The sequence below is a fragment of the Canis lupus genome, chromosome 31 (assembly GCF_048164855.1).
Source record: "Canis lupus baileyi chromosome 31, mCanLup2.hap1, whole genome shotgun sequence".
NCBI classification, from domain to species: domain Eukaryota; kingdom Metazoa; phylum Chordata; class Mammalia; order Carnivora; family Canidae; genus Canis; species Canis lupus.
In genome coordinates this window covers 15,734,303-15,762,052 of record NC_132868.1, presented here as the reverse complement: position 1 = coordinate 15,762,052, position 27,750 = coordinate 15,734,303, and the positions used below count along the sequence as shown (strand labels likewise).

At 33.2% G+C, this 27,750-nt stretch overlaps 1 protein-coding gene across 6 annotated transcripts in view; it reads right to left on the bottom strand.

Moving 5' to 3' along the window:
- Nucleotides 1-1,217: 1,217 nt before the first annotated feature.
- Nucleotides 1,218-27,750, bottom strand: part of FXR1 (FMR1 autosomal homolog 1) — a 61,991-nt gene continuing 35,458 nt past the window's right edge. The window contains exons 6-18 of one of the 6 annotated variants that reach the window (XM_072807524.1): nt 27,440-27,533; nt 26,878-26,994; nt 25,398-25,568; nt 23,334-23,412; nt 19,622-19,731; nt 15,486-15,572; nt 14,045-14,102; nt 13,895-13,957; nt 9,205-9,408; nt 7,258-7,458; nt 6,482-6,562; nt 3,008-3,099; nt 1,218-2,282 (exon numbers count right to left, since the gene is read on the bottom strand). In XM_072807524.1, the coding sequence (XP_072663625.1) occupies nt 2,112-2,282; nt 3,008-3,099; nt 6,482-6,562; nt 7,258-7,458; nt 9,205-9,408; nt 13,895-13,957; nt 14,045-14,102; nt 15,486-15,572; nt 19,622-19,731; nt 23,334-23,412; nt 25,398-25,568; nt 26,878-26,994; nt 27,440-27,533 (1,528 nt within the window). In that variant the 3' untranslated portion in view covers nt 1,218-2,111. Of the gene's footprint in view, nt 2,283-3,007; nt 3,100-6,481; nt 6,563-7,257; nt 7,459-9,204; nt 9,409-13,894; nt 14,103-15,485; nt 15,573-19,621; nt 19,732-23,333; nt 23,413-25,397; nt 25,569-26,877; nt 26,995-27,439; nt 27,534-27,750 lie in introns of all 6 variants that reach the window. The other 5 variants (XM_072807522.1, XM_072807525.1, XM_072807523.1 and 2 more) reach the window with 5 other exon arrangements.

Genomic DNA, 27,750 nt, shown 5'->3' with positions numbered 1-27,750 from the left:
ATAAAATCTTGGTTCTGATTTCCTAGAATATGGTTATTCTAAAGAACTGCTTGCACTATTCTAGGATGGTTTTATGTTACTTTCTCAATAAAATATGAAAGGAACTTAATGTATCTATTCCATATGAAAGGAAATGAGAACTCATTTTTTCTTTTTACCATATTTACCAATTTGGGAATTAATGAAAATTCTCATACCTTATAATTAATCTGTAACCCTGTTACTGAAAAGAACAAGAGTTTTACTTCTAACCTTTGATGGTTAAAAATGTGTGTGGGTAAGATTTTAAAATGAGAGTATGAAATTATTTGGTGCCATTATTTTAAAAATGCAAGGATTATGCTATTCATACCACATCTGAACTTATAGTTACCAGGGTTTTTTAGGAAAATGCATTTAATACTATCACATCTTAACTTCGGTGATAATAAATTTGAGGTGTCGGGTTATATGTACACTCACATGGCAAATAATACATTTTTAGCAATACTTTGAATTGTCTGTTATTATAAATTAACTAAAACCAATTAAAAGTTTTATGCACATAACAAATTAAGACAAATTATGCACATAAAAAATACTTTTCAACACCAAGGGTTGTCTTTCTTGCTCAGTTGCCTATGCGTTATTATTGGGGGGACCCCTCCAGTAAACCCACTTTGGTATGACCTCACAATTATCTGCGTAATTACTCTATCATTGTTATTCTGAACACACTTTATGTGAAGTCTTTATCTTCTAAAATTAAGCCATGTGGCTAAAATAAATACAAAAAAACCTACAATCATTAGTATGACAGCCTTCAAAATTATTTCCTTATAGAATCAAAAACCAAGTTAATGGTCTATTTCTTATTTTAAAATTGCTCACCATTCTTCTTCATAAAAATAATTTTTAATAAATTATCAAAGACCAAATTCTGGATTTTACCCCATAGCCTTCCCAAAAGTTGCCTTTGTAAGTTTATAAAGACATTCCTAATAAATATATGATCAATTCCCTAAGCCAATCTACCCCAAAAGACTAAATTTTAAGTGCTAAGATTTCAGAGGATTCATAACAAAATGATTAACTGACCAATTAATATTTTAGTACTATTTATGAGCAAGTATAAATGCTTTTGAAAAAGCAATCAAGATGACTATTCTAGGCCTATTACTAGCTCCAGCTACTTTGCTACAATTGTTATAAAAAGTAGAAAGTTAAAAATCAGCAAATGGAAGATCAAAGTTTATTTACTACCTGCATACAAAAACATATTGCACATCAAACAACCAAAATCAAAAAAAAGGGGGGTGGGGAGAAAAAGGAAAAAAAAAAAGAAAAAGGAAAAAGGAAAAGATACTCTACTGAAGACTAACATGTACTTTTATACAGAATAAACCTCCTGGAAATTGATCTTTTCAGTAGTTCAGGTTATGTCTGAAATGGACAGGACTAATTCAGCTTAGTGTTTTAACTAAAGCTATGTTTGATTTTTAAATACTGTACACTTTAATAAATAAACCAAACAAAGCCTCAATGTAGAACAGTCACTGCCAATATCACCCAGTGTCCCTGCAGATGAGAGTTTAACAAATGAATTCCAGTGGTCTGCAGATTTTCCCCTACATACAGCATTTAAAAAAAACACATTAAAACAGACCAGTTTCCAGACTAAACTAATGGAGAAATTACAATTCAGTGCAAAATATTTTAGACTGCATTTCATTCTAGTTTTCCTCAGGTGAAGAAGTGGTTGCATATTATTAAAAATGTAACAAAAGCAGCTAATGCTTTCATAAAGATATTAGGGATCCCACCCCACCCACCTCCCCCCATCTCTGCCATATTTTGAAAACAAAATAACATTTCCTATAGCCAGCAACTTTTTTTAATGTTACATATACTATTCTCAAGGCACATCTGATGATATATTTTATAACACAGTAGGTGTCAAAGTATGTTTAACATATGATTTCTTCAGGATCCCTCCCCTTTCTGAATTCCAAATGGAGGAACTGAAAGTGCGATGTAAAGACTGGCGATCCATATTCTATCTTTGGCAAGCTTGTACAAGCACTATTGTAAAATGTAATGTAAAAGAACTGTAAACTAGGAACTTCTTCAGTTTATGAAACACCATTCAGGACTGCTGCTTCTTGAGTGTTTTCTTCTTTTAAGGTATTAATCTTTTCTTCTCCTGGAGTACGCTGTAGCTTAGAAATTTCATCGCCAGAAGCACTAGTTGGGCCATTTATTGCCTTTTCTGAAGGACCATGCTCTTCAATCACATCTTTTGCCTGCCAAAGGGAGACAACTTTTTCAACTTCTTTATAAATGAAATCTACAGCTGAGGAGGAAAACAGCTATATAAACATTAATTAGCTAATAAATCATTTTAGTTTCATAACCACTGGATCAAAGAATTAAAATGTTCTTAAATTTTCAAAGCATATACCAATGTACTCCACTTTTTTCATCTCTACCTAATTTAGTACCTAGCAGTACTAAATCAAAGGAAGAATCTATACTTGTTTACTGAAAACTTGAACCTAATTTAAACCACTGGAAAACTCATCATGTAAAAGACACAAAGTTAACACCCTAAGCACATAAACACCTATTTTACTCACCTTTTTTTTTTTGAAATTCACATTTACATTTCAAATCCCTTAAAGCATTTAAAGAATTGAAACTTAAAAGGTCTATATCCATCAATGAGAAGAGGTATATAGCCTATTGCTCCCCCAAAATTAAGCCAACAGTCTCTGTGCCCAATATGTTTGGGTAGACTGAATTTTACAAATGCTATTTGGAATTCTAAATGAAAAGTATTCCAGGCTCAAGCATGCATATCTTCAGTTACCTGGGGCCAAGAACAAAATCAAGAGTAGTCTTTAAAATATTGTCTAGTTCGGGAACAAGTGATCGATCATACAGTAAGTAAAAATAAAGCTAAACCATACAAAAAACAAAACAAAACAAAACAAAAAACAACAAAACCTACAGGTTAAATTCTCCTTACCATTTCTTTCTTGTTTTTAGCCAAAGTTTCCCTTGGGAGGTTTCTTTGTCTGCTCTGAGACTCAGCTCTAGAAATATAATCTGCAACTGTGACTGTTGAAGATGAGAAAAAAATTACAGGTGTTGAAAAAATATTTCTAAAGTTTATTTATGGATAAAGAGTAATTTTACTTTTAAAATAAACTGATGGTGGGTAACCCAATTTCAAAGTTTTAAGCAGGGTACCACCTCCAACCAAAAACAAAACTTGAAAAATGTGCCTGTGATTTAATGGTGACAAGAGAAAATTCCAAGCTGGAGATCCAAGGAAGCCCAGATTAAATCTGCTTTCACAAGAATCCAGCCATTTCTTCTGGTTGACTCTACAGTTGTGGGATATAAAGTTTGATATAGAAATCCACAACCAAGAATAGGAAATGCAGCATTCTAAGCCCAGTGTTTGCAACTCTCAGTGGGAAAAAAAATGGGGCATATTTGGTGCAATCATGGTGTGCTATATATATATATTTAAATTTGAAAAGTTCATCAAAGATATAAAAGACTTAAATATTAGTCGGGTTAAAAAAAAAGCACAAGATATCCAAATGTGGTATTTTTTGGTTCCTTTTTCACATTTCACACTAGAAACCATTCTGAGTGATCTAAAATAAAAAACTACAAGCAAACTAAAACCACCCTAAAAATGTGAACAATGATCCTGGTGGGGAAAGGGCCACCATTAATTCAGTAATCACCTCTTCCCCACTTCACGATCTTTCAAGAGACTGACTGAAGCGTATGTGTGTTTGCAAGGAAAGTGGATGGCAACACTGATAGAAGACTAAAAGCAAGCTAACACCCTTGGGCCAACCCAAGTGCAACAAATGATCTCTGTTCTACAGGTACTCTGGCCTTTATACCTCAATCCTTTCTCTTTAGGACTTACAACTTAGAATGATTTGGAGAAGTAGCAAAATAGTCGCTCTCTTTCAAGGAATTATTTTCTCCCAGAAACTGGTGAGGAAAATCTCTGATTATATGAAATATGGTATATTTTAATTTATAGGAGAGCAAGTTAATACAAAGAATGAAAACTCAAGAAAATTTTAAAGTATTTATTAAAAGTCACTAGGGGAGAAATGGCCAATCAAGTTCAAATTATATGAAAATAAATCACTTTGATAAAGAAGCTGGATAGTATTTACAATTCATTTTTTGTGAACATGGATTACCATAAAACTTTTATTAAGATCCAAGAATTTTCTGAAACTATTAAGTGAATCTTAATCTCAAAGAAACCACTGAATTCAGAATATAAACAATTTATAAGAAACAGCACTAAAGAGGTTTCCTGTCTAATAAAACTGCCTCTTCCAAATTTTAAGAAACCTGGTGCGCTCATTTTTGGAGCTTTAAAAAAAATCATTTAAATCCACTCTCAATTTATAAATACAGTTAATAATAGTTTCCAAAATTGAGAAGAGGCATACTATCATATCCATTTCATTATGATATCTACATACATGGTGGCAAAACCATTAGATCTGATTCTAGTTTGGGGAGCACCTTAATGAATTCATCCGGTTTCCATAGTTCCACCCTCAGTGACACCTGAACAACCCAGCTACTTGTACACACATATTGCTAAATTTGAATATTTGATGGTTCTTAGAATCGTCATCCACTTCTTCCACTATCTACACACACAGAAGAAAAAACAAACCCTGCTGACTCAAAGCCTGTCTACAGCCAATCCTTAAAATACTAGCCATTTAAAAGGACAATAAAGATTAATAAATATTTAGTATCTAGGAAAAAATATAGGGATTTGTGCAGCATAATTTGGACTGCAGAATTTCTAAGGGTCCCAGGTAAATCAACTGGACACAAGTGCAGAGTCCCATTCCAAGTATACTAAGGAATATTCATTCACTTAATTTATACTAAAGAGGACAAGAAATTTTGAGCAAACGAGAGCAAAATGATTGTGTGTATAAGGGAATGTTGATATTTTTAGATGAGGCAACTTTTCTAGAAGTACTGCCAGGGGCAAGAAGAAAATGATGTACCTGTTCCACTAATGCTATCTTAAGGGGCTTTTAAAAGTTGGGGGGAGGGGAGAAGGCAGGACAAGAATTTCTAAACAGGAAAAGCAGCAATTCCAAAGAACAGTAAAATAGGAATAAATGCAGTATGGAACACAAATCATCAAATCACTGGACACCCCAAATTACTCAGGTTTCACTTAATATCATGCAGAAATGTCTCTACCTCTTCAACACCACTATGTCTTTTATGTCCACTGACTTGGTAATAAACCACCATTCACAGAGTTAACAAATTATGTTATCTACCCTATGTTAACACCCCACAATGATAGCGTGAATTTTCTTATGTATAAAGTATGGTAGAAATTGCATTCACTGCCATGACAACTTTAAACAATGTAAATATGATCTCTCGATCTAAAGAATATTTCTTTCTAACACTACAAAGAAAGTGAAAAGAAAGGAAAACAAACACTTTCTGGAAACCTTCTATTTTGGACAATATTTAATTCCTTTTAAATTTACAACTATCTTTAAAACATGAACTTTTCTTCAAGAGTGGGAACACCTTTAACCAGTTTTCCCAAATGTCTCTACCACCACTAAACTTAAAATATTAAAGATACTTGAATTTACATTCTTTATTTGGGGAAAACACACCCAAGAATTTGCTTTGGAAAGAATGCAGAAATTGATTAGTTTAAAAGGGGTTTATTTTTGGTGCACAATTTCTTCATTGTGAATATACACGTGATTCTCTGTATACAGGAAATGGAATTATGTTCAAAATAATATAGACACAGCAAACAAGTTTCTTTGAAGTTACTAAAAATTATGACTACTTAAACATTCTAAAACTAATAAATAAGTATTATTAATTTGAATAGTTAGTAGGTGTAAGGGAAAAGGCATCACACTACAAAAAACAAACAAAACATAACATGCATTCCTCTTATTAGAAAAAGACACTTTCAAGTTTTTTTCTCATTTATACTTTTTTTTTAAAACTGTGGGTACTAAAATTCCCACAAAAATGAGGTGCTGAATCCAAATATAGTAAGCAGCACCATGCAAAAGTTGCCCAGTTTTGCCAATCGACCTCAATCACAATCTACAACATAGTCCCTGGGGTGGCAGGCCCAAACTCAAGTATAAAGAATCTGCCAAGTGGACAAAATAATGGTTTTCTCAACAGTATTTCCATGGAAAAAAAGTAAGACACAACATTAGTTCAATTAGACAGGTTACTAAACATTTACGGAGTGAAGGAAGAATGCATTTTCTTAAGAGTAGTAGTCTTATTAGTTGAGTAAACAATTTATGCAATGCACATCTTTGAATGTATATGCACACATGTGTACATGTAAGTATAATATATTTAGAAAGCAGACACATGACATTTTTTCATGCTGGTGACCTGGCGTTGTCCACAGGTCCACTCAAGTTACCTGGCTGTCTATCTTCTGCCTGACCCCTGAAACGACGCCTGCGGCTACGATTGCGTCGCTGGGGTTTTTTTTCACTATCATCTGTAATTGCAAAGTTTACCATGAACTATACTGACAAAAACAAAAACAAAACAAAAAAATTTCTTTCCTTCAAAGATTTAAGAAAGGGTAAGAGAATCGTTTAATTAAGCAGGGAAGATAAAACAACATACATTACTGACAAGAAAATAATTTTGTAGTTTTAAGCATTTCAAAGAGATTAAAAATGGAATCATCATCATCTGGAAATTAAGAGGGTTTTAACTCTTAATTGAACAAACTCCACAACTTAATTATCATCATTCAGGAATAAAGTCTTCCTTTCCAATACAATTCAGGTTTCTAAGCAAAGTTAACATTTTAGCCCTTTGGAAGTTAATCCTTACTCAATATACATACCTTCACTAGTGTCGTTTATAATAAATTTTAAAGAGGCAGCTGAAAGCCCAATTTTGGTTTATGAACAATAAGCTGCCTTGCAGTTTGACTATCTGTATTGATTTAATGACATCAAAGGGCACTTTAAATAAACCCTTCCGGTTGCAAATAATTTGGCTATACGAATCTGAGAACTAGACACTTCAGACAGACACAAAGCTATCTACCTTGTTTGAAGTAAACACTAAGAAAAAAATCAATATGCGAATTGCATTACGTTTGGGATTTTTTTTTTTTGAAAAAAGCATCATACATTAATATTATACAATAATGTATCTTTTCCCTAAGTGCTTACATACCTAGCCCATTTTCATTAACTGAAGCTGTATCAGATTCAGTCATCCCATCCATCAGAACAGCATCTTCATCAGTCCTTCGTCTACGAGACCGCCTACGACGGTTAGTACTGTGATGAGATTCGCTGGCATCAGTGTCTGCAGTCTGATCAGATTCTGTATTATCAAGTAAGCTGTATGGATTGCTGTCTGGATCTTTGAGCACTATATGCATGTCAGAGGCAAGAAATAGTCATTTAAGAGAGCTGCAGTCATTAGTAATGTTTTGATCTATATTGAACTATATCTATTAATGATAAAGAAACTTCAATTCTCCCCCCTATATTCTGTATTCAAATGTTTTCTGTATCACTATTTTTCCTGGAAAACAAACATGAAGAACTCCAAATGGCAATGAAAAATTAAAGATGAGCTTATACCCTCAGTTTCCTACCATTTGACTTCTTTTGAAAATTTATTAGAAAATAGTATATTGTTACATGGTATTTTTGACACTCACAATTTTAGCTAATCCTGCCCAGAGGCTAGAGAAATGAAAATGAAGAGAAATAAATATTCAATTTTGTCCCCTTTATGGAGTTCAAGGTGTTGGCTGCTTCTTTGTACTAATAATGGATTATTCCCAGATAACTCTCAACACCTGCACTCCATGGCATAACAGAAATGTTACTGAACTGAAGCAATCAAAACAAGTCTACACAAAAAAAGCAAACTAAAAAAAAACTTCAAATTCTAATTGGTTACAGGAAAATACAGAAATGAATGTTGACTAGTACTCCCATCTCCAGAAAGAGAAGGCAGGGTAAGGTGGGGTGAGGGTGGGAAAGGGAAAGTTTTAAGATATAATTTATAAGAAAAAAAATACCCATCTTACCTATGTGCATTTATTGCCTCCACCAAATTATAGTAGAAATTCACCTAATCACGATTTTTCCTTTCTAAGTTTCCTTTGGTAACAGCTAGCAAGCTAGCATCTTTGCAAAAGACACTAAGTTTATCCATTAATCATAAGCACTAGGTTAAAGTACATTTATTGTGCAATTCAGCATACTACAACTTTATAAACCTTGGTAATAGCATTGTAGTAAAATATAAAAAAAAAAGTACTTCCCTAAATATCTATAAACTAACCTTAGGGCTCAAAGAATATCACTGGAACTAGAGTACCTTTTAAAAAGCCCTAAAATTTTATGATTTGTTCCAGATTTTTATAGGTTGTGAGCACGTGTGGTATACATTTAATTATATATATGTTCTATAACATTTAAAATACTATATAAACTTTCAAGTGGTATACAGTAAAGATATGTAAAGGTCATATTCTGATATAATCTGGTCACATTTGGCTGACAATTCTTTCCCCAGCCCATTATGCTAAACAAAAACATTCTGGCAACTTCTACAAAAAGACACGAGTAAGAAGTTGCTTATGCACCTCAGTTCTCAGTCCTCTAAATAGCCTTTACAGCTCAATTTCACAAAAAATTAAAAAAATTTTAATTTCACAAATTTTGTTCCCAAAATAGTACATAGTACAGCAAAAAGTCTTCCCAGTTAATTTTCAATGTTAAGTATATAAAGTTATTTAGATTTCTCTGTGCATTAGAATTTTCTGGGTCTGTCTAGCAAAAAGAAATAAATAACCCAAATATTCTGGAGAAAAATATACAATCTAATTTATTATATAAGCCCTCCCCCCAAGAAACTAGAGAGAAATCTTTGACCATCAAAACAGAATCAGCCAACCAAAATTTCTCTGACCTTAATATTCTAGCTAAACTTTCACTGAGAAACACCCTAGAGAGTTTCTCCTTATCTTGCCATATGCTCCACTACTTTCCTCATGGAAAAGACACTTCCCAAAACAGGTGGCCTTGGGAAATGGGTTAACTTGTATAAAGTTACACTGTTTACAAAGTAAGGATGCTGACATAGTATATAAAAGACTACCAGAACTGATGGAGGATTTGCCACCACGTGGTCCACCACGACCGCGACCCCCTGAAACACTTCTCCCTCTTCCTCCTGGGCGTCTCCTGCTGTCACGCTGATGTCGGCTCTCTCGATCATCTTCTCCTGCCAATGACCAATCACTCAGCTCATCTTTACGCTCAGATTCTGTTTCAGAGGGGTTAGACAGCTCAGAGTTTGTACCTTGGGAAAGAGAACATAAGCCAATTGGATTCCTATTTTTTTAAAGGTGAAAAAAAGGAGTGAAATTTTCCAAAATTATTTCCTACAAACCATTATTTAATAATCCTAATTGGCTGATTAAAAGAAAGCTAAAAATTTTTTAATCAATTTAAAATTTACTAAGTAATAATCACACACTAATATTACACTAGTAATACAGGATCTACTAGTGGGAGATTAAAAATTGGTCCAGATGTATGAAATAGAGCCAATATAATATTAAAGACAACACAAAACATTAATATCCAAATGCAGTTAAAATGGGGAAATAATCAAAAAACTTTGCCCTTTTGGTTTTAAAAACAAATTACTATAATAAAAATAACTGCTACCCAATATTTAAAAACAAATTCAATCATATTTAGAAAAAGGAGTAGTCTTATTATGTAAGTGTACTCTCTTCCATTATTTCAGTGATTTCCAGGGAGCATTTTTTTCCCATATTTTAACATTTCTGAAATCACAGTTTCTTGTAATTGATGGTCTCTCATAAATTAGAAGTGTATTTCTAGTGGCTATACAAAAACTAATTGTTTTATGAACAATAGTGGCTTAAATTAGAATACACTTTTTGAAATCACAGAACAAATTTTAAGAATATTGCTGAGAAGACAACTTTACCTTGACAAGAAGAATTTGTGACTAACGGTTTACAAGACCATTCTTAAGTTTCCAATGACCTATTTTAATATTGACCTTTTAAAAATTTAAACACTGCAAATATTCTATAACAGTTTGCAATATTATTACTATTATATCACAATTAAAGTGTCAGATTTAGATGACTCAATCACTATAATACTCCCACTTCTATTCTTTAATTCTGGAATGCCACTTCTACCTCCCCTCTCCTTTTTATCATGTATCCAAACTTATCTCCTCCAGAGGCCTGTTCAATTTCTAGTTTTAGATCAGTTTACTGAAAACAGACCTCTTCTCTCCTTTTATTTCCTTAAAGCAATATGTATCTATCATGCAATGTTGTCATGTGTTGTTTTCCATTTTTTTGCCCTTTGGATTTACGTCCCACATGGTCTGTATTTAAATGGTAGAGCTTTTTTTCTATCACTAAATATCCCAGACATCTAACAATATGCTTAACAATTCTCTCTTGATAAATGCTGCATGATTTTGAAGGTCTCTTGCTTATCTATTCCCAAATAAAAGTGATTCCATGATAAACTACAAGTTCCTTACATTAAACTCTAGTCATCTGATGATGAAAGTAAAACATAAGAACTCTTCAGATGCACAAAAGAGTATTAAGGTACCCAGAATAAAATTTAAGTTTAACAAATGATAGAGCCTAACAACTTCCTATCTCCTTTACAGATAATTCTTTTTTCCTTCACATGACCTTAAATATGGATGTAACCATTCAATTATATAAGAATGGTTTAATTAGTTGCAACTAATTTTAGAAAAAATTTAACAAGTTTCTAGTATTCATTAGGATTGAGAATCTTGGGACTGCATCTCCCAAATATTTACTTCTCCAAATGACAAAAAAAATTCACTAAATAATGTCATGGTTTGTTAGAATAAGGGCAATTTATCATTTCAGGAGTACTGAAAACATCTTTTGGAATGTATAAGAATTTTTTAATGACAAGCCTATACACTGCCTAAAAACACTGCCAAAATCTGAAGTACCTCATTTTTCAAATTTTTACAAAAGTCCATGTTGAATTTTCTCTAGAAATATAGTGGATTATTTAACTCAGTGTCACAAGCAAGGAAATTATTCTGAATTTTAACCTTAATCTAGTATTCTAAATGGTTAAAAGGGGTGGTCCAAAACATAAATAGATCTCCATAGATAAGATGCTAAAGTCAAAAACAAACAAAAAAAAAAGGGCTAATGAATTGGCTAGTGCTCTTGATTTATTCCTATTAAATAAAGTACTTTTAAATGTTTCTGGGATGGTAAAAGGGACTTTGCAGATGTGATAAGGTTAAGAATATTGAGGTGGGGAGATTATCATGGATTATCCTGGTGAGCCAAAACTAATCATATGGAATCTCAGCTGCAGAGAACCAAAGAGACAGCAGAACTCTGCAGTCACTGGCTTTACAAGACAGAGGAAGATGGTGTCATATGCAAAGGAACGGAGGTTCTCCCAGAAGCTGGAAATGTTACAGGATCAGATTCTATTCTAGAACTTCAAGAAAGGTCACACAGCCTTGCTGACACTTAATTTTAGCCCAAATGAGACTCATGTTTGACCTAGAGAACTGTAAGATAATAAATCTTAAGCTTTTAAGTTTGAAATTTGTTAAAGCATCGGGCAGCGCTGGTGGCTCAGCGGTTTAACACCGCCTTTGGCCCAGGGTGTAATCCTGGAGACCTGGGATTGAGTCCCTGCAAGGAGCCTGCTTCTCCCTCTGCCTCTATCTCTTGTGAATAAATAAATAAAATCTTTAAAAAAAAAAAAAAAAAGAAGAAGAAGAAGAAGAAGAAATTTGTTAAAGCATCAAAAGAAAACACTGCTGGAATCACTGCAACCACTCTTTTAATTTTGCAAAATATCAAGTGCATTAATCCAAAAAATTTTTTAATGGCTCTAAAAATTATTCATGAAACTAATCCAATTTTTAGGGACTCCAACAAATAAAACCTGTTTTTAACAGAATTCTGAATCACATTTTCCCCTCTAAAACTTCTAAAATCACTTATGAAGATGCTTCACATCCTTTTGAGTGTTCATGTATGCTAAACTTAATTTAATAGCTAAAGTACATTTTATCAACTTCAATAAGCCTTCCATCACTCATTTTAAGACAGTTTGTGTGCCATTAAAGAAAATGTTGCCAATTAGCTTTAAAATCTCATCCATTCCAAGGACATACCAACTTCAGAGACGTTATGAGCAAATATTTCTTATACAACTTATCACCTAAATATCCTGATATTAAGTAGAGAACATCTATAACCAAATTCAAATGGTTTTTCTCTCAAGCTCACTTAAATTCAATAGCTATTTCAAGAAATGCAAATTCTACCACCAATCTGCAAAGTTTCAGAGGTAAGAGTGCCATCTACTGAACAACTTGCATAACTTACTTCAATCCAGATGATATGCCTCTACCACTCAAAACCTTTACTAACTCGTAAAAATTTTATCTACTGTCAACAAAAGCATTTTGCAAGAGACTGGTCCCATCAGTAAAGCTGACTTTCCAGAGAAGCTTAGAAAAGTCTTCAATGAATTCATTATCCTATCATCCAAAAAGCCAATCTGATTATCTGTACTAGTAATTTGCATCTCTAGAATCATTCAGTATTTCTCTTTAATTACAGGTTAACTGTCTTTTTTATTAAATGTATTTTCAGGAATACAGTTAATACTTTGCAATTTTCTGCCCTTCAAAGCTTTACTAAAATTTTTCAAGTTTCAATACAGAGTTAACTTTAAATAAAAACTACAAAACTACCAAGAAATAAGAACATGGAAATATATGAAAGAAAAGGGATAATTAACCTTTCAGCTCTACAATAAATGAAAGGGCAAATTTTTAATATAATTCTGGCATCATTAGATGATCCTTCAAACATGAAATCTGGATGTGCAATCTGCATACTCTAAGCTTTTATGTTTATCCATTTTCCCTAAAATGTCTTCAATTTTGGAAAAAGCTTAGGAATTATTTCTCTAAAGCAGTTAGGATAAGCATTGAGGAGTGGAGAAAAGAAAAGGAAAAAGAAAGGGAAGAAAATGAGGTAAGACAAAAGTCAGGTCACTGCTAAGATCCAAGTCCAAATGCAGAAAAATGGAACAACTCCAAAGCTGAAGAAGAATAAGTGAAAATTTAGGATTAGAAAATTGTTGACCACCACCATCCACTAGCTTCCTATATGGGTTACAGCCCCATCCTCACACTGAAATACATTTGAGAAAAATATATACTCATTTATAAAATGTTAATTTGGTTCTGGATTTTTAAAAAGCCCTCGTAGTGAAATGTTATTTCATAAAACAATTCCAAATGTAAAATTATTTATATTCAAAACTGCCAAGTGAGTCAACAGAGTACATTTTATAAAGGTAGTACAGATGTGCTATACACAACCTTAGCACACTGACTAGAATATTTTTCATTTTTATTTTCCATGGAGGGTAGGCAAAAGAGAATTCCTAGAGGGACCATCACTAGGTTTTCATATGTATACGTTTTTGTATACAAATATGTATATATAAGCTCCATCTATATTTATTCTAAATATTTAGAATATGATCATAAACTGCCAATGTAACAAAAACGTCTGATCTAATTACACAGCTGCTTGAACAATATACACCTTTTACTATATGCCTTCACTACCATACACATAGCTCAAACCCAGCTCCTGCCCCCAAAGCCAAGGGAGAAAAACGAACTAACTAATATTTAGCAATAATTTTTGAAGATCCTAAACTAGAACGACTAACAAAAAAAAATTGGTTACCATAACCGGAGGTGTAATTAGGGCCCCGACGACCTCTGCCTCTTCCACTATAAGACCTAGAACCTTGTACAGAAGAGACGGTACTTTCATCAGTGGCATATCCTTTTTCTTTTTCAGGCCCTCTGGTGGAAGAAGGTCTGAAACCCATACCAATCTGTCGTAGCTGTTCATCAATCTGTAGGCGTTCCATTCTTAGCTGTTCTACTTCCTATAAGCAAAACAAAAAAGGGTAAATATTCTATGTTGCACCATTTTTACCTTCTTTAAAGCCTACAGATAAAGCTATATTCTCTATCAATGAAAGAAGCTGTGATTTTGGCCAATTATTTGGTAAAATACAAATGGGTGCCTAGTAAATACAATTCACAAGGTCATTGCTGACTCAATTCACTAAACATTTACTAAATACCTTAGCAAGCTCCAAGTATACTAAGTGCCACAAGCATACAATAGAGAAAAAGACAAGGACTTTCCACCTTTACAGCTATGTTTAACAGACAAGCATTGAAATAAACTATTCGTTGGTGCTTATGGGGCAGAATAAATGTTTCTTATGCTAGAGCAGTATTCACAGTGTGAGTTTAGTTCCTACCACTAAATATGAATGAATGAACGAACAAATGGTGATAGGCCTAATAATGACACAATATTACCAGATTCAGCCCCTCAAGAAGTTAAAACTTTGCTGAGATACAAGTACCATGTATGAGAGGGACTATTAACCTACTTTTCCATCAAAATGTTGACATCTGAGTTGTGGCCTAGGAGACTTGGTCATTCAGAAATTGAGGTCATTACAGAATGTGAAGGTAAGGTGACCAGACAAAGCTCCTGGCTAAAAGGTAGCAGAACACTGGAAGATAAAGCATGAGCTTTAAAATGCCAGACCGAATGGAGATTTTAAACATGAGTTTCCAAAAAAAAAAAAAAAAAAAATGACATCATAAGGTGTGCTTTCAAAATATTAACATAGCAGCAATGATATGAGTGACTAACAAAGTAAAACCTACCAGAGATAGAGCTGTTAGGGTATTACAAAACTTGGTAATAATAGATAAAGTAGAATATGACAATTCCAACTTTTAATACATTATAGGCCATTTCTTTTTTTAAATCTTTGCTCTTTATCAATTCAAATAAATTATGTTAGAAACAATGGTTAAGAATTATCAAATGATGTCTGTGAGATAGGCACATCTGATTCAAATACCAGTTACCAAGAAAGCCTATCTTATTCCCTGTCCTCTACCCTATTTGCATGTAAAACAACGACATAAAAACAAAGTGATTTCAGTACAACACATGTATACATGTAAGGTGGTAACAGTCAAATTACAGCAACACAAGCGTGACCCTTGAACAGAAAGGAAAGAATATAAAACTTCAGAGAAAAAGAGGAACAATGTGCATAAGAGGCCATTCATTTTATTATGGCAACAGACCTTTTAACTTCTCATGTAGGAAAACAGGGTAAATTTGAAGCTGAATTAACAAAAAAATATTTAATGACTTGAAATTTAATACAAATACAAAACTGATTTAATTTTAACATGTGAAGCAACAGTGATACAAATGTGAACAGTATACAAACCTTTAGGTAAGCAATATGATATTCTAAAAGAACTTGCACATTTCCAATGCTTTCTTTAGTGCCAACGAATACAAATGGAACCATACCCTGTAAGAAAACGAAACATCCTCAGTATTTTGTATTTTAACAGAGTTCCAGCCTAAATCTGACATACTAATATATAATACAGAAAACTTTCCTAAAATAGTGATTTACATCTACTAAAATACAAGATTTATAAATAAACTAAGAATAAGATCAATATAATTTCAAATACTGAGGTTTTCAAGAACTCATTGTATTTGCCCTACAACTTAAGTATGCTAAAAATTTAAATTGCTTTTAAAATATCAGTTTATATCAGATTTTCTAATTTCTAATTCAATCTTTCTCCACATATAAATTACCTTTTAAAGAAATTTTCCTTCAAACTGGTATAAATTTACAGACTTAGACTGCCCTGCTAGTTATGGCTTTAAAAAGATAAAGCACACTAGAGCTAGGCTATCCCTAATATGTGCTCACATAACAAAACTGTCAATGTCAGTATACTGGAAGGAGTGCCTCCTGGCCATTTACAGAAGTGTCACATACAGAGTACAAACATTTACAAACAAATATACTTCCAGCTTTCTAATGGCTAAGGAAAATGAGTAAAAACCTAAATAAACTCTCCTAATCAGTTTCAGTGTCTCACTTGATTCTACAGGTGAGTTCCTAACAGCTATTTAAACAGACTGGCTTAAGAGGGCATGAAAAAAAGGACTATAAGTTTAGGAAGAAGTCTTGACCCTATCCTCAGGAATTCATGGGCAGATAAGAAACAATGCCAAATGAAAGAAAGATGGAGGAGGGGTAAAAAAAGATCTATTATATTTTAAGCACATATCATGTTTCTAGTAGTATATTATTATCCTATATCTATATCTTATTTAATATTAAAGAGTTAACTTTAAAAAATACTCCACTTAAAAAAAATTCTCCAATTTTACCGTTGACAAAACAATTTGCCCAGTCATACCATTAGCAAGTGGGCCAGCCAATTTCATACCTAGTTACCTAATCCCAACAAACCACATGTTACTTGCCAGAATCTCCACAATGAAAAAGGATCAAGTCCCTATTCTAAAGGCATTCGCAATTTACAGAAAAGATACTAAACATTCGTGCAATAATCTTACTGTATAGCATTAGTGGTATCAATGAAAAACATAGAAATATTAAGTAGAATGTGGATTACGCCACTCCCAGATGTGGAAATTTAGGGGAATTCCCAAATTATTAAAGTAAATGTTAAAAACAAATAGAATTTTGCCACCAAGTAGGTAAAGAAGTCATTCCAGACAGATGATCTGCGAGGAATAAGAGAAATACAATGCCTTGAACCTGAATTTGAGATGCTACCACCAACAGTTACCACCAAAGAAAAGGACAGGTGGGAACACAACCTTAAAGACACATTTTACAAAATATTTTAATCGCTGCTATAAAGCCATAATAAAAGATTTCAGGAAAAAATTATTACTGAATATACAAATGCGTTTCTAACAGTTATTTCAGTGAAATTCCCAGATTTTTAAAAAATGCCAATACCTGATTACTTAATATTTAATAGATTACACTGACACTACCAACTAGCACTTGGGAAAAATAAAGCAGCATCCCTGGTTCCTCATACTTTATACCCTGCCCCCGCCAAAGAAAATATATATATCACACTGAGGTGAAAAATTTACATAAAAAAAACTAGAGAATGACATATTAAAGGATTTCTAAATGATCTACATGTAGATAAGACCTTACCAACCAGGACACAAAGTGCAAAAGTATTAAGTCATAAAGCAAAAGTCTTAAAAAAATACAATATAAAAAATTTATATTGGAGGTGAAAATCAAGGAAAAAGAGTATTTGCTACGAATAGGAAAAGACAAAAGACTAGCTTTCTTAAAATGTAAAAGCTCTAACAACTTAATAATAAAGGCAAAAAATATGCAAAAGACAAGATGCTTAACAGAAAACTTAAAATGTCTTAAGCATTTGGAGAGAAAACATGTACACCTTCTGGAATAGCACTAATTAAAAGTTTGATGAAACTCTATACTGGCAAGTATGTGAAAATAGACCCATTTCCGACACTGACGGAAGGAATGTGTGGGAAAAATAATATCTAAATATTGAAATGCCTTTTACCCTTTGATCTAAAAAACCCACTTCCAGGAATTTACTCTGCAGTGGTAAGGGATATTTGCTGCAGCAGTTTTTAGTAGCAAAACAAAGACATGAAAAGGCAACCGACAACAGTCTAAAATCTATTAGACACAATAGAGAGAGGAGAAATATGGACAGCACATAGATACACATTTATTTTTCACGCTATACTCTTCTGTGCTGTTCTAACCTTTATAGAACTATATTTCTCTAACAGTGAAAAACTCAAAACCAATCTTAAAAACTGGGTGGAAATATTGATTAAGCACCTAACTCTATCCACTTCATATGGCTAGAGAAAAGTAGAGAATATGAGAATTCAGACTTTGATTTCAGAGTTCATAATGTGGTTGATGAGACAATAAACATATGTTGAGAAAATCATCAAATACACAATTATACAGATAATAATTGCTATGATACACAGGTGGGAAAGGTCATTTCAGGCTAAAGATGGGTCACCAAAGACTTCAGAGTAAATAAATTATAAACAGAGTCTATCAGCACATTAAAACAGCTTAAATTATGAAACGGTGGCTTCCAACAACCTTCAGGTTTGTTTTAACTTGCATTGTTCTGAATATTTTTAAATCCTCCATATTATAGGTTTCCAGTTTCTCTTATCATCAAAAGATACAGCAACATGCATGCGTTCTCACATGGCAACCACATTAAAGCTAATAAGCAGCACAAGCTTCTTTTATAGAAAGGGACCATGTACCCTCCTATCCCTATCTTGTGTATCCCAACTTCCTATTTAATAAACTACTTGGTTTCTATAAGCATTTCAGTTTCTTAACCCTGGCACAGAAATGGGAGGTAACAATAACCAAAACTGCAAACAGTAAAATACAATAAACTTATTTATCAAGAAAGTCTTAAAAGAATCAGCTTTATAACAAAATGTTAAATACTGGAAAGCAACAAGAGATTAAGACAAGGTAAAAGAAGAATAGATACTTCTACCAAGCTAAGAAATTTAGAGTTGACTAATATAATGGCCCTGATCAGTAAACATTTTGATATTCAGATCAATTTTAGGAGTGGTCGTATGTCAAATGGATCATCATTATTTTATACATTAAAAAGGGGGAGTGTATAAAAGGGGAAAGTGCTAATTTTAATGACACTTTGATTTTAATCCTCCTCTCAGAGGAAATGGGAAGGAGGGCTGCTTAAAGAGTAAAGGTTGAGATTTACAGCAATTCTGGAAGCAGTATAAAAGATGAAACCAATCTGAGCCACAAGTACTCATTTCTGTAATACTAAGTCATGTGTTTTCCTCATTTGTTTTTTTTTGCTTCTATATTGGAATTAAAAGAATAAAGGAAGTGGTCCTTTAATAGGCATCTTTACAAATTCAATACTTGATGTGAGGTTATCTAGGCTAACATGACTAGTTTTTTTCTTTCTTTTAAAGAAGACAAATTCTTTCCAATAGGCTAACAAGCTCTCCATGCTGTAATCTATTGTGCAGAACTGAAGCTGCTTCCTGGGAGATAATTTAGGAGAAAATCCTTGCCTTGAGAAAATCCTTGCCTTATATTCATAGGCATATAAGCTTTAAGCCACCGTAGCCACCAAAGTAAGAGATCCTTAAAATGATGAGGAGTAAAGAACAGCATTGTAGACAAAACATTAACATGCGAGACAGAAAAAGAAATTTCAGAATGTTGGTGTCATAATTAAGAGCAACACAAAAGCTTAAAAGATTTCAATTAAAAAAATGATTGTTTTCAGGGAATCCCTGGGTGGCTCAGCGGTTTAGCGCCTGCCTTTGGCCCAGGGCAGGATCCTGGAATCCCAGGATCAAATCCCGTGTCAGGCTCCCTGCATGGAGCCTGCTTCTTCCTCTGCCTGTGTCTCTGCCTCTCTCTCTGTCTCTCATGAATAAATAAATAAAAATTAAAAATAAAAATTAAAAAAAAATTACATGTTAAATACTCACATCTTCTCTAGGTAGTTTATTTTCATTGTCTCCTTCAATCCTCACCCGAACCACACCAGATTTGTCCACTATTTCCTGAATAACTTTGCCATTTTTTCCAATTACTTTTCCTTTAATAAAAGAAAAAAATGTAACAATAAGTTAAAACCAATACTGCTATTCTTCCAACACCAGCCCAAATAATTTGACTTGCTATCAAATTTAAAAAACCAAGCAAAACTCCATTTTTTTACTCTCAATATATTCACCCTGAACACTAGAGGAATTTTATCCTTGCCTCAAACTTCCTTCTCTTTAGAATGCCTAAGGTTATTATTAACTAAGATTGACACGCTGCTCACACGTAAGACATTTTCCAAGTCTAAACATTTTTTAATGTGCTCTACATCATTTCAATATTTTAGAATACCAATGCAACCCATTCCAAAACTATGGACATACAAAGGCAAAAGAAACACTTTATTTCGGTATTAATCCTATCAATTTGTTTATATTAACAAATTCAATCTTACTTTCATATTCAAGTTGCTATTCGAACAAAACACTTCTATAACTTGAAGATACTTTTAAAATGAATACTCTCTTCAATGAAATGTTTGCACCTAACATTTTTCACCAAGTACTTCATAGCTATACAAATACATATATTATGTATATAGTATGCTATCTTCCTAAGTATGAAATACTATATATTGACATAAAATCCAAATAATTTACCTTCTACCACACTTAACGTGTATCAAACAGCAGTTACAGAGTATCCAATAACTAAAAGAGAAACTAAAAGGGGGGTAGGAAATTCTCTCCCTCTTAGGAACTTACTCTTCTTACAAAGAGAGCAAATTTGTAAAATAGTAAAGCAATACTGGATAAGGTTACCTGATAACAGAAGTAAATATTCAGATAACCTCCCCTGTATGAAACAGATGTATCCCTTATAAAAGTTATTAAGTCCAAATCACTCTTTTTTAACTAAATCAGCAATCTATTTCCAAAATAAGTTAATTTTGGTTGAAAAGGGTTAAAAATGGAAGTTTTTCCTATTGCATGCTTGAGAAGACAGTTTCCACTGACAAATAAGGGAAGAGTAAATGGGTCAATACAGCAAACACACCATTATAAGATTTTTTTTTTAAGATTTTCTAACCCTATTCTCAAACCTCCTTCCCCACTAATAACCCTAAATTTAAAAGCAGCAATTGAACAGGTAAAAAGAAAAATAGAGTAGGACAGGGAATTCACATGATGTAGGTAGGTCTTCTCTGAGCAGCCCTAGCAGCAGTATATAAAAGCAACCTTCATTGTTAACACAGTGAAGCTCAAGCAGCAACTCCATCCTTGACCCTGCTAAAAATAAGCAAATATCTTTCGAAAAATCAAAAATCAGATTGATATATAATAATCCCTCCCCCAGAATCTTTGCCCCTTCCTTCTATTAACTATACCAGTGGTGAGTGTACATCCATCACCCTTCTGGGGTCTGTGGCAGGGACCTACCTGAATGTTTTATTTAGTCCCACCAGAGACCGTCAATATTTTAACTGATCATTTCCAAAGTTTAAATTCCAAAGCATATTGACAAACTGAAGCAGACCTGTAGTATAAATTGAGCACTGAGCATAAATGCTGAAGGGACAGAGTAAAGAAGTGATTAAGGAAGGCTTCCAGGAGGTGAAACGTTTCATTTTTAAATCAATGTTCACATATTTTTCTTTTGACTTAGGAGGGGAGGAAATGGTCAGGGTCTAGAACTCTTAGAGCCTGAATATATAAGAGAATTCTCTTGAACTTACCCACCAAGTAGTCCTCATTCCCTTTTACTCCTCAGTCCACTTTCTTTTTCACTTGTACTAAGAATGTACTATTTTTCAAAAGACTGCTTCACCCATAAGATATTTTGGAGGGAAATGTAGTATTATTATATACAACAACCAAGAAATCTTCACACTACCTCAGAGTATTTCACCAATGTATACAATGGTTATACTAATGTATATTTTCTAAAGGGTCCCAAATAACCCAAATCACCAAAGCAAACCAAGAGAGTAGAGGAAAAAATAGACAGGATCGGTATTCACATCACTGCACAGATAAATGAATAAAGAGAAAAACCAGAGAACTACAAATAATTCCAATTTCCTTATTTCTGAAGTATCAGGAATTTTTACTCAAATTTAACACTATCACAAATTCTGTAAGACCAACTCTATCTTCTATAGAATCAGGTTGAAAAGAACTCTAATTTCCTTGCACACCCTCATCTCCCAATCATTTTTACAAGTAAAAAAAACCTAAGTTAAATTATGTTCTATAAAGCAGCAAGCACAATGTTAACTCCTAATAAGTATCAATAATTGTGATTTAAAGAAAATAGGGGATTCATTTTCCAAAGCAGCTTGTCAAAAGTAATTTCACTGGACAATGATAAACATTTGATAATACTTTGTATCTTAATGTCTGTTAGAATTATATAAAGCTTCTTCAAGCTTATTCAACATCTCAACTCATCACACCAGCAGTTCAATCTACAATGAACAAGAACAAATAAAATGGAGCTTACTTATTTGGTAGTACGTCATACCTATTCAAAAGCTTGGGTAAAGGTAAGAAGCAAACTAATAGTAAAAAAACAAGAAAACTGTCCAAGTTCTTGTGCTGTAGATTAACTGTCCCAGAGTATACAAACTTGTTACTGGTCAAAAACAAACATCTTTTGACAGTGGAAATTTGGGGCATTTTACCTACAGCTAAAAATTTTTTTTAAAAAAGATAAGATTTGACAAATAGAACACCTAAAACAGAAAATCATTCCCTAAAGGCAAAACAGGTATAATTATGTACAAATAGTCCAAAGGGCTCTGTTTCAGTAAGGTCAAGAAACTAATAGTGGACAAAAACTCAAGCCCCTCCTAGGAAATGTCTCTGCTGCTTTATGTTAATGCTTACTTTTATAATAAATGTTTAAGATAATTACGGAGTATTAATACATGACCAAAATTTTCCCATTTATCTCAAACAGCATTTAAAAGGATAACACACAGATGTAGAGGGTATAATAACAAAGCTATTAAACAACTCATCCCAAGCTATAAAGCTCCTTTAACTACAGCTTAAAACTCAAAACTTTGTCACTTAACTTACAACCCATGGGTTAATAATTTCCATTAATGGTGTCAGATACTTAATAATGAAACTTCCCCTATCATCATCACCATCCTTCTCTCCTGCCCATGACTTCTTATCATATTCTATGCCTTTGCAACAACCAAGTATTATTTATTCAGTGTAGAAGTTTATTTCCCTATTGTTAGTCCACTTACTTTCTCTTTTGCACTAAACAAAAAATAAATATCACAAACACCTTCTCAAAAAATACTATGACAATTTTGATGGACATATATGAGAGATAAAAAGATATTAAGTGAATGGAGTGTAAGTAGAGCAAGCCTAAGTGGTCAGATGGCTTTTAAAAAAATGTAGTGACACACTTATTAAAATCATGGTCTTATTAGTGAGTCATCCTGTACAGAAGAAAATTACTTTTTAATATGATAATGAGATACAAGTTATATATTACATTAAAAAGTGAAAACCATCAAATACTCCATATAACTACAAATAAAATACAACATCAAACAAAATTAAATTTCAATTAAATTACCATAGAGAATTAATAACATTTAACTTATTTAACATTTAGTAGAATACCTACCAACAAGATTCCTAGGAACCTGAATAAAATCCTCCACGAATTCCAAGAAACCTCTAGCCTTTTTTACAGCATCAGCACTCTGCAGGAACAATAAACATAAAATAAAATCCTAATCCAAAACAAAAACACAAAAAATGAAAAATTCTGAATTATGCTCTAGGACAAGATTCTGCTCAGCCCACTAACGTGACATTTCAGGTCAAGTAATTCATGAAGTACTTTAAAAAAAAATTATTAAAGCATTAAGGGGAAAAAAAAAGACTATGAGAACATCTTCAAGGGAAAGGGGGGGAAAACCATAAGCCCTTTTAAGTTCCTATGAAAACAGCAGAGTTTAGCTTACTTACAGTAGCCAAACTTTAACCCAATCCTTAAAATATTTGGTCCATACTTCAATGTTAAATTTCTCTAGATGAATGTTAAATACAAATTATTCATATTGTCTATACCGTCTGCACTGTTTTTTCATTCTCAACATAATTTTAAAAAGCAGGTTTTATGGAGATGCATATTTTTTAAGTACTTATTGATAAAATCATTGCAAGTCCTAACTTCTAATGGGTATAATTTAAAAAGACTAGAAGATTGGAGAAGGGAGCCTTTCTAAAGGGAATCGGTAGTTCTCAGGAAGTTACCTTCCACTTTTACTGTTTTGGGTTTTTTTTTAAGATTTTATTTATTTATTCATGAAAGTGGGAGGGTGGGCAGAGATATAGGCAGAGGGAGACACACAGGCTCCCTATGGGGAGCTGGATTGAGACTTGATCCCTGGACCCCAGGATAACGCCGAGCCAAAGGCAGACAGACGTTCAACCCCTGAGCCACCCAGGTGCCCAGTTTGTTCTTTAGTAATGACAAAGTGTACTGTGGGCTCATCATCATATATAACACAAATATCTTTTAAGTGTTTTTAATCCTCTCCAACTGTAATGTAAGCACTACTCATTTTATATTGAGGAAAATTATGCAGGGAAGTTAAGTAACTTTCAGCAAGTTCACTCCAAGTGATAGAAACAATTCCTATCCAGGCAGTGTGGCTCCAAAGCCTTTTAATTACTGTATACTGGCCATGTCTCAAGTTTCAGAAATGAAAAACAGAATTCTAGTCAGATTCACTGTATGACCCAGCTTTTCATGAGAAGAGCTTTGTATGAATAGTTAGGACTTCAGAGGTGCCTAGTGCCTCAGTCAGTTAAGTGTCTGCCTTCCACTCAGGTCATGATCCCATGGTCTTGGATCAAGCCCACGCTGGGCTCCCTGTTCAGAGTCTGACTCTCCCTCTCCATATCTGTCCCTCCTCATTTGTGCTCTTACGCTTGTGTGCACACACGTGCTACTAAATAAAAATAAAAAATAAAAAATAAATAAAAAAAGGACTTGAAATTATCACCCCCAAAACTCATCCATTTAAAGGATGGTCGTAATGAAAAGTCTGAATTATTTTTGAGATTATTATTTTCTAGTACACACAAATGTCACAATTAACCAATGACAAAACATTAAATTCAAGTTCTTCAAAAGCTCCATTATATGCTATTTCCAACTGACAGTGCCTGACACACAGTAAGCACTCCAAAAAAAAAAAAAAAAAAGGCGAATTATATGTAAAGCACATAAAATGGAGTTAAAATCAGAAGCAGGGAATGCCTGGGTGGCTCAGCGGTTTAGCACCTGCCTTTGGCTCAGAGCATGATTCTGGAGTCCCGGGATCAAGTCCCACATTGAGCTCCCTGCATAGAGCCTGCCTCTCTCTCTGTTTTTCTCATGAATAAATAAAATCTTTTTAAAAAATTTAAAAATAAAAAATAAAATCAGAAGCAGCTGGTTAAACGTCTGAGAACAGTACACATTACTCAGTAAACCTCTTATTGTCCATAATACAATATTACTTTCAATACATCTGTACGCATGTAATGATTACTACAGTTGACTGATTTTAAACTATTTCACTGGGAAATTAAAATTCCAAATAAAATATGATCAAACAATAGTTAAAATAAAGTTACCGAAGAAAAAAAATTTTTAAAATAATGTTACTATGGTGAGGAACAAATAATAGCTTACCTCTCCATAGATTCTAAATGTTCCAGTATCTTCATCTAGCTCAATAGCTGTAACTCCAGGAACCTTCCTAGCTTGCTGTATGTTACTACCATGTGTTCCAATTGCCAGGCCCATTAAATCTTCTCTCACAACAAATTCCTCATGAAAAGCTGCTGCAAGTTGCTTCGTGCACTAGTAAAAGAGGTATATTAGAAAATCTATATTACAAAAAGACCAAACTATTTTTTTCTATACCCACATTTGTGGTATTCATAGTAATCAGGAAGAAGCAGCAAACCAAATGTGCCCTGACTGAACAGATAAACAAAATGAGATGTAAGCACACAAAATTATTCAGCCTTCAAAAGGAAACTCTGACACAGGCTACAATATGGATTGAAGACAATGAACTTAGTAAAATAAGTTGGGAACAACAACAACAAAACTAATACTGTATGATCCCACCTACATGAGGTTTCTAGAAGTAGACAGATTTATAGAAACAGAAAGTAGAATGCTGGTTGCCTGAGGTGCGGGGAAGGGGATATGGGAAATCGTCTAATGGATATAGTTTCAGTTTTGCAAAATGAAAAGTTGTGGAAATTGGTTAACAACATGAATAGTCTTAACACTACTCGAATGTACACTTAAAAATGGTTTAAGATAGTAAATTTTATGTTGCATTTTACCATAATTTTTAAAAAAACAAAAAGAACTAAGGAAAAATATACTCATTTGGGATATAAATAGAAGGGGAAAAAGTTTGATAAAGTCTATCTAATCATGATCACAGAAAATAATAATTCTATAACAATTTTCTAGAATTACTGATGCAAGGAGTTCTCCAATTCAGATGATTCATTTTTCAAAACCCACTCACATATCCCTTGTTTGGAAATTTTAAATTAGTAGGGGTATTTAGAAATTTGTCCTAAAGACAAACATACCTCAATTTCTCTAAGATCTGAATGTGGTGCATTGGGAGAAGGGGTCTCCCTCTAACAGTGTGTCAATGAAGAATAAGGAGAAAACAGAGTACCTTAGGATGGGATAGAAAAGCAACAACAGGCTTCTTTTTTAAAACTTACATCTACATGCCCTCCTCTCTGCTTACATTAGCTATTATAGTGAACTAGTTACTAATGGAATGTGTTATAAATGACAGCTGACAGGGTAGTAAAAAAGGTAAAGGACAGAGTAAAGAAAAAGTAGTAATACAGTTCTACTAGATATTCCCACTGAATTTCTAAGTTCTGTGACACTTGTTATCTAAGTCCTAACAAAAAACTCAACAGGTATTTAGCAAATGAAGGCTACGTTTGGGGAAAGTAACAGAAAAAAATAATTGCTCTAAAGGTACAATGACTCCTATTAGCCACAAAATAGGTCCCAACTTCTTGGCTTACCTAACAATCAAGCAGTTTGAGCCAGGGAACTTGAATAATATACTTATGAAAATAAACAGGATACACAAAAAACCTTTTGAATAAACCCCACTTACTTCTAAATGCTTAGTGGCCTCTTCATTTCTGGACATAAGCATCAACTTCGTACGAATACTTCGCAAATGCATGTCACTTAAAATATTTACTCTCTTCACAGTTGCTTCGCTGGCAGACTATGAACAAAGAAATTAATCACTCAAAAATCGTATTTGTTAAGGTAATAACGAACAAGGACCTTCCACATAAAGTCTGCCTTGATTCTTATCTACTACACTTCTCTCCTCACCCACCATTCCTCCTCCCACAGGTAATTTACCCCCCTTTACTGAATTCTCATATTTAGTTCTGCTATTTAAATTATGATGGGGGAGAGGGATGGGAGCAGGGATCTAGATTCCCATACATTAAGAATTTCATATTGTTAAGAATATCATATTGATCTTTTTCCTTACTCCATGAAAGATAGAAATTTAACATTTTATAGCTCTAAAAAAATTTTTCTTCCATAAATTAATAAATTCACTGTATGCCAAGTTAGTTTTTAACTTTTCAAATATTTAATTATAATAAAATCTGTGAAATATCCATTGGCTACTTTAAAATATGGAGTTATCTTACCAGTATCATTAGCTGTGTGGTTTCTGGATGGTAAAAAATTCTGCATGCTCCTACTGCTTTCTTAAAATCTTTATGTGCATTCTCATTAGCACACCTAGGGAGAAATTAATTCATATTTAAGACCTAAATAATAGATTAAATTCAGAAGGCAATTATAATGCAAATGAAGTATTTCATTTTGACACTACCTATTAAAACTTTTGTTTACTAAAAAGATTTTCTATCATAAGTTTTTGATTGGATGTTTGGGAAAAAAAGATTTTTGTGGCACTAAAAAAATCCTCTTAATTCACAAGGCAATTCAATAGTAA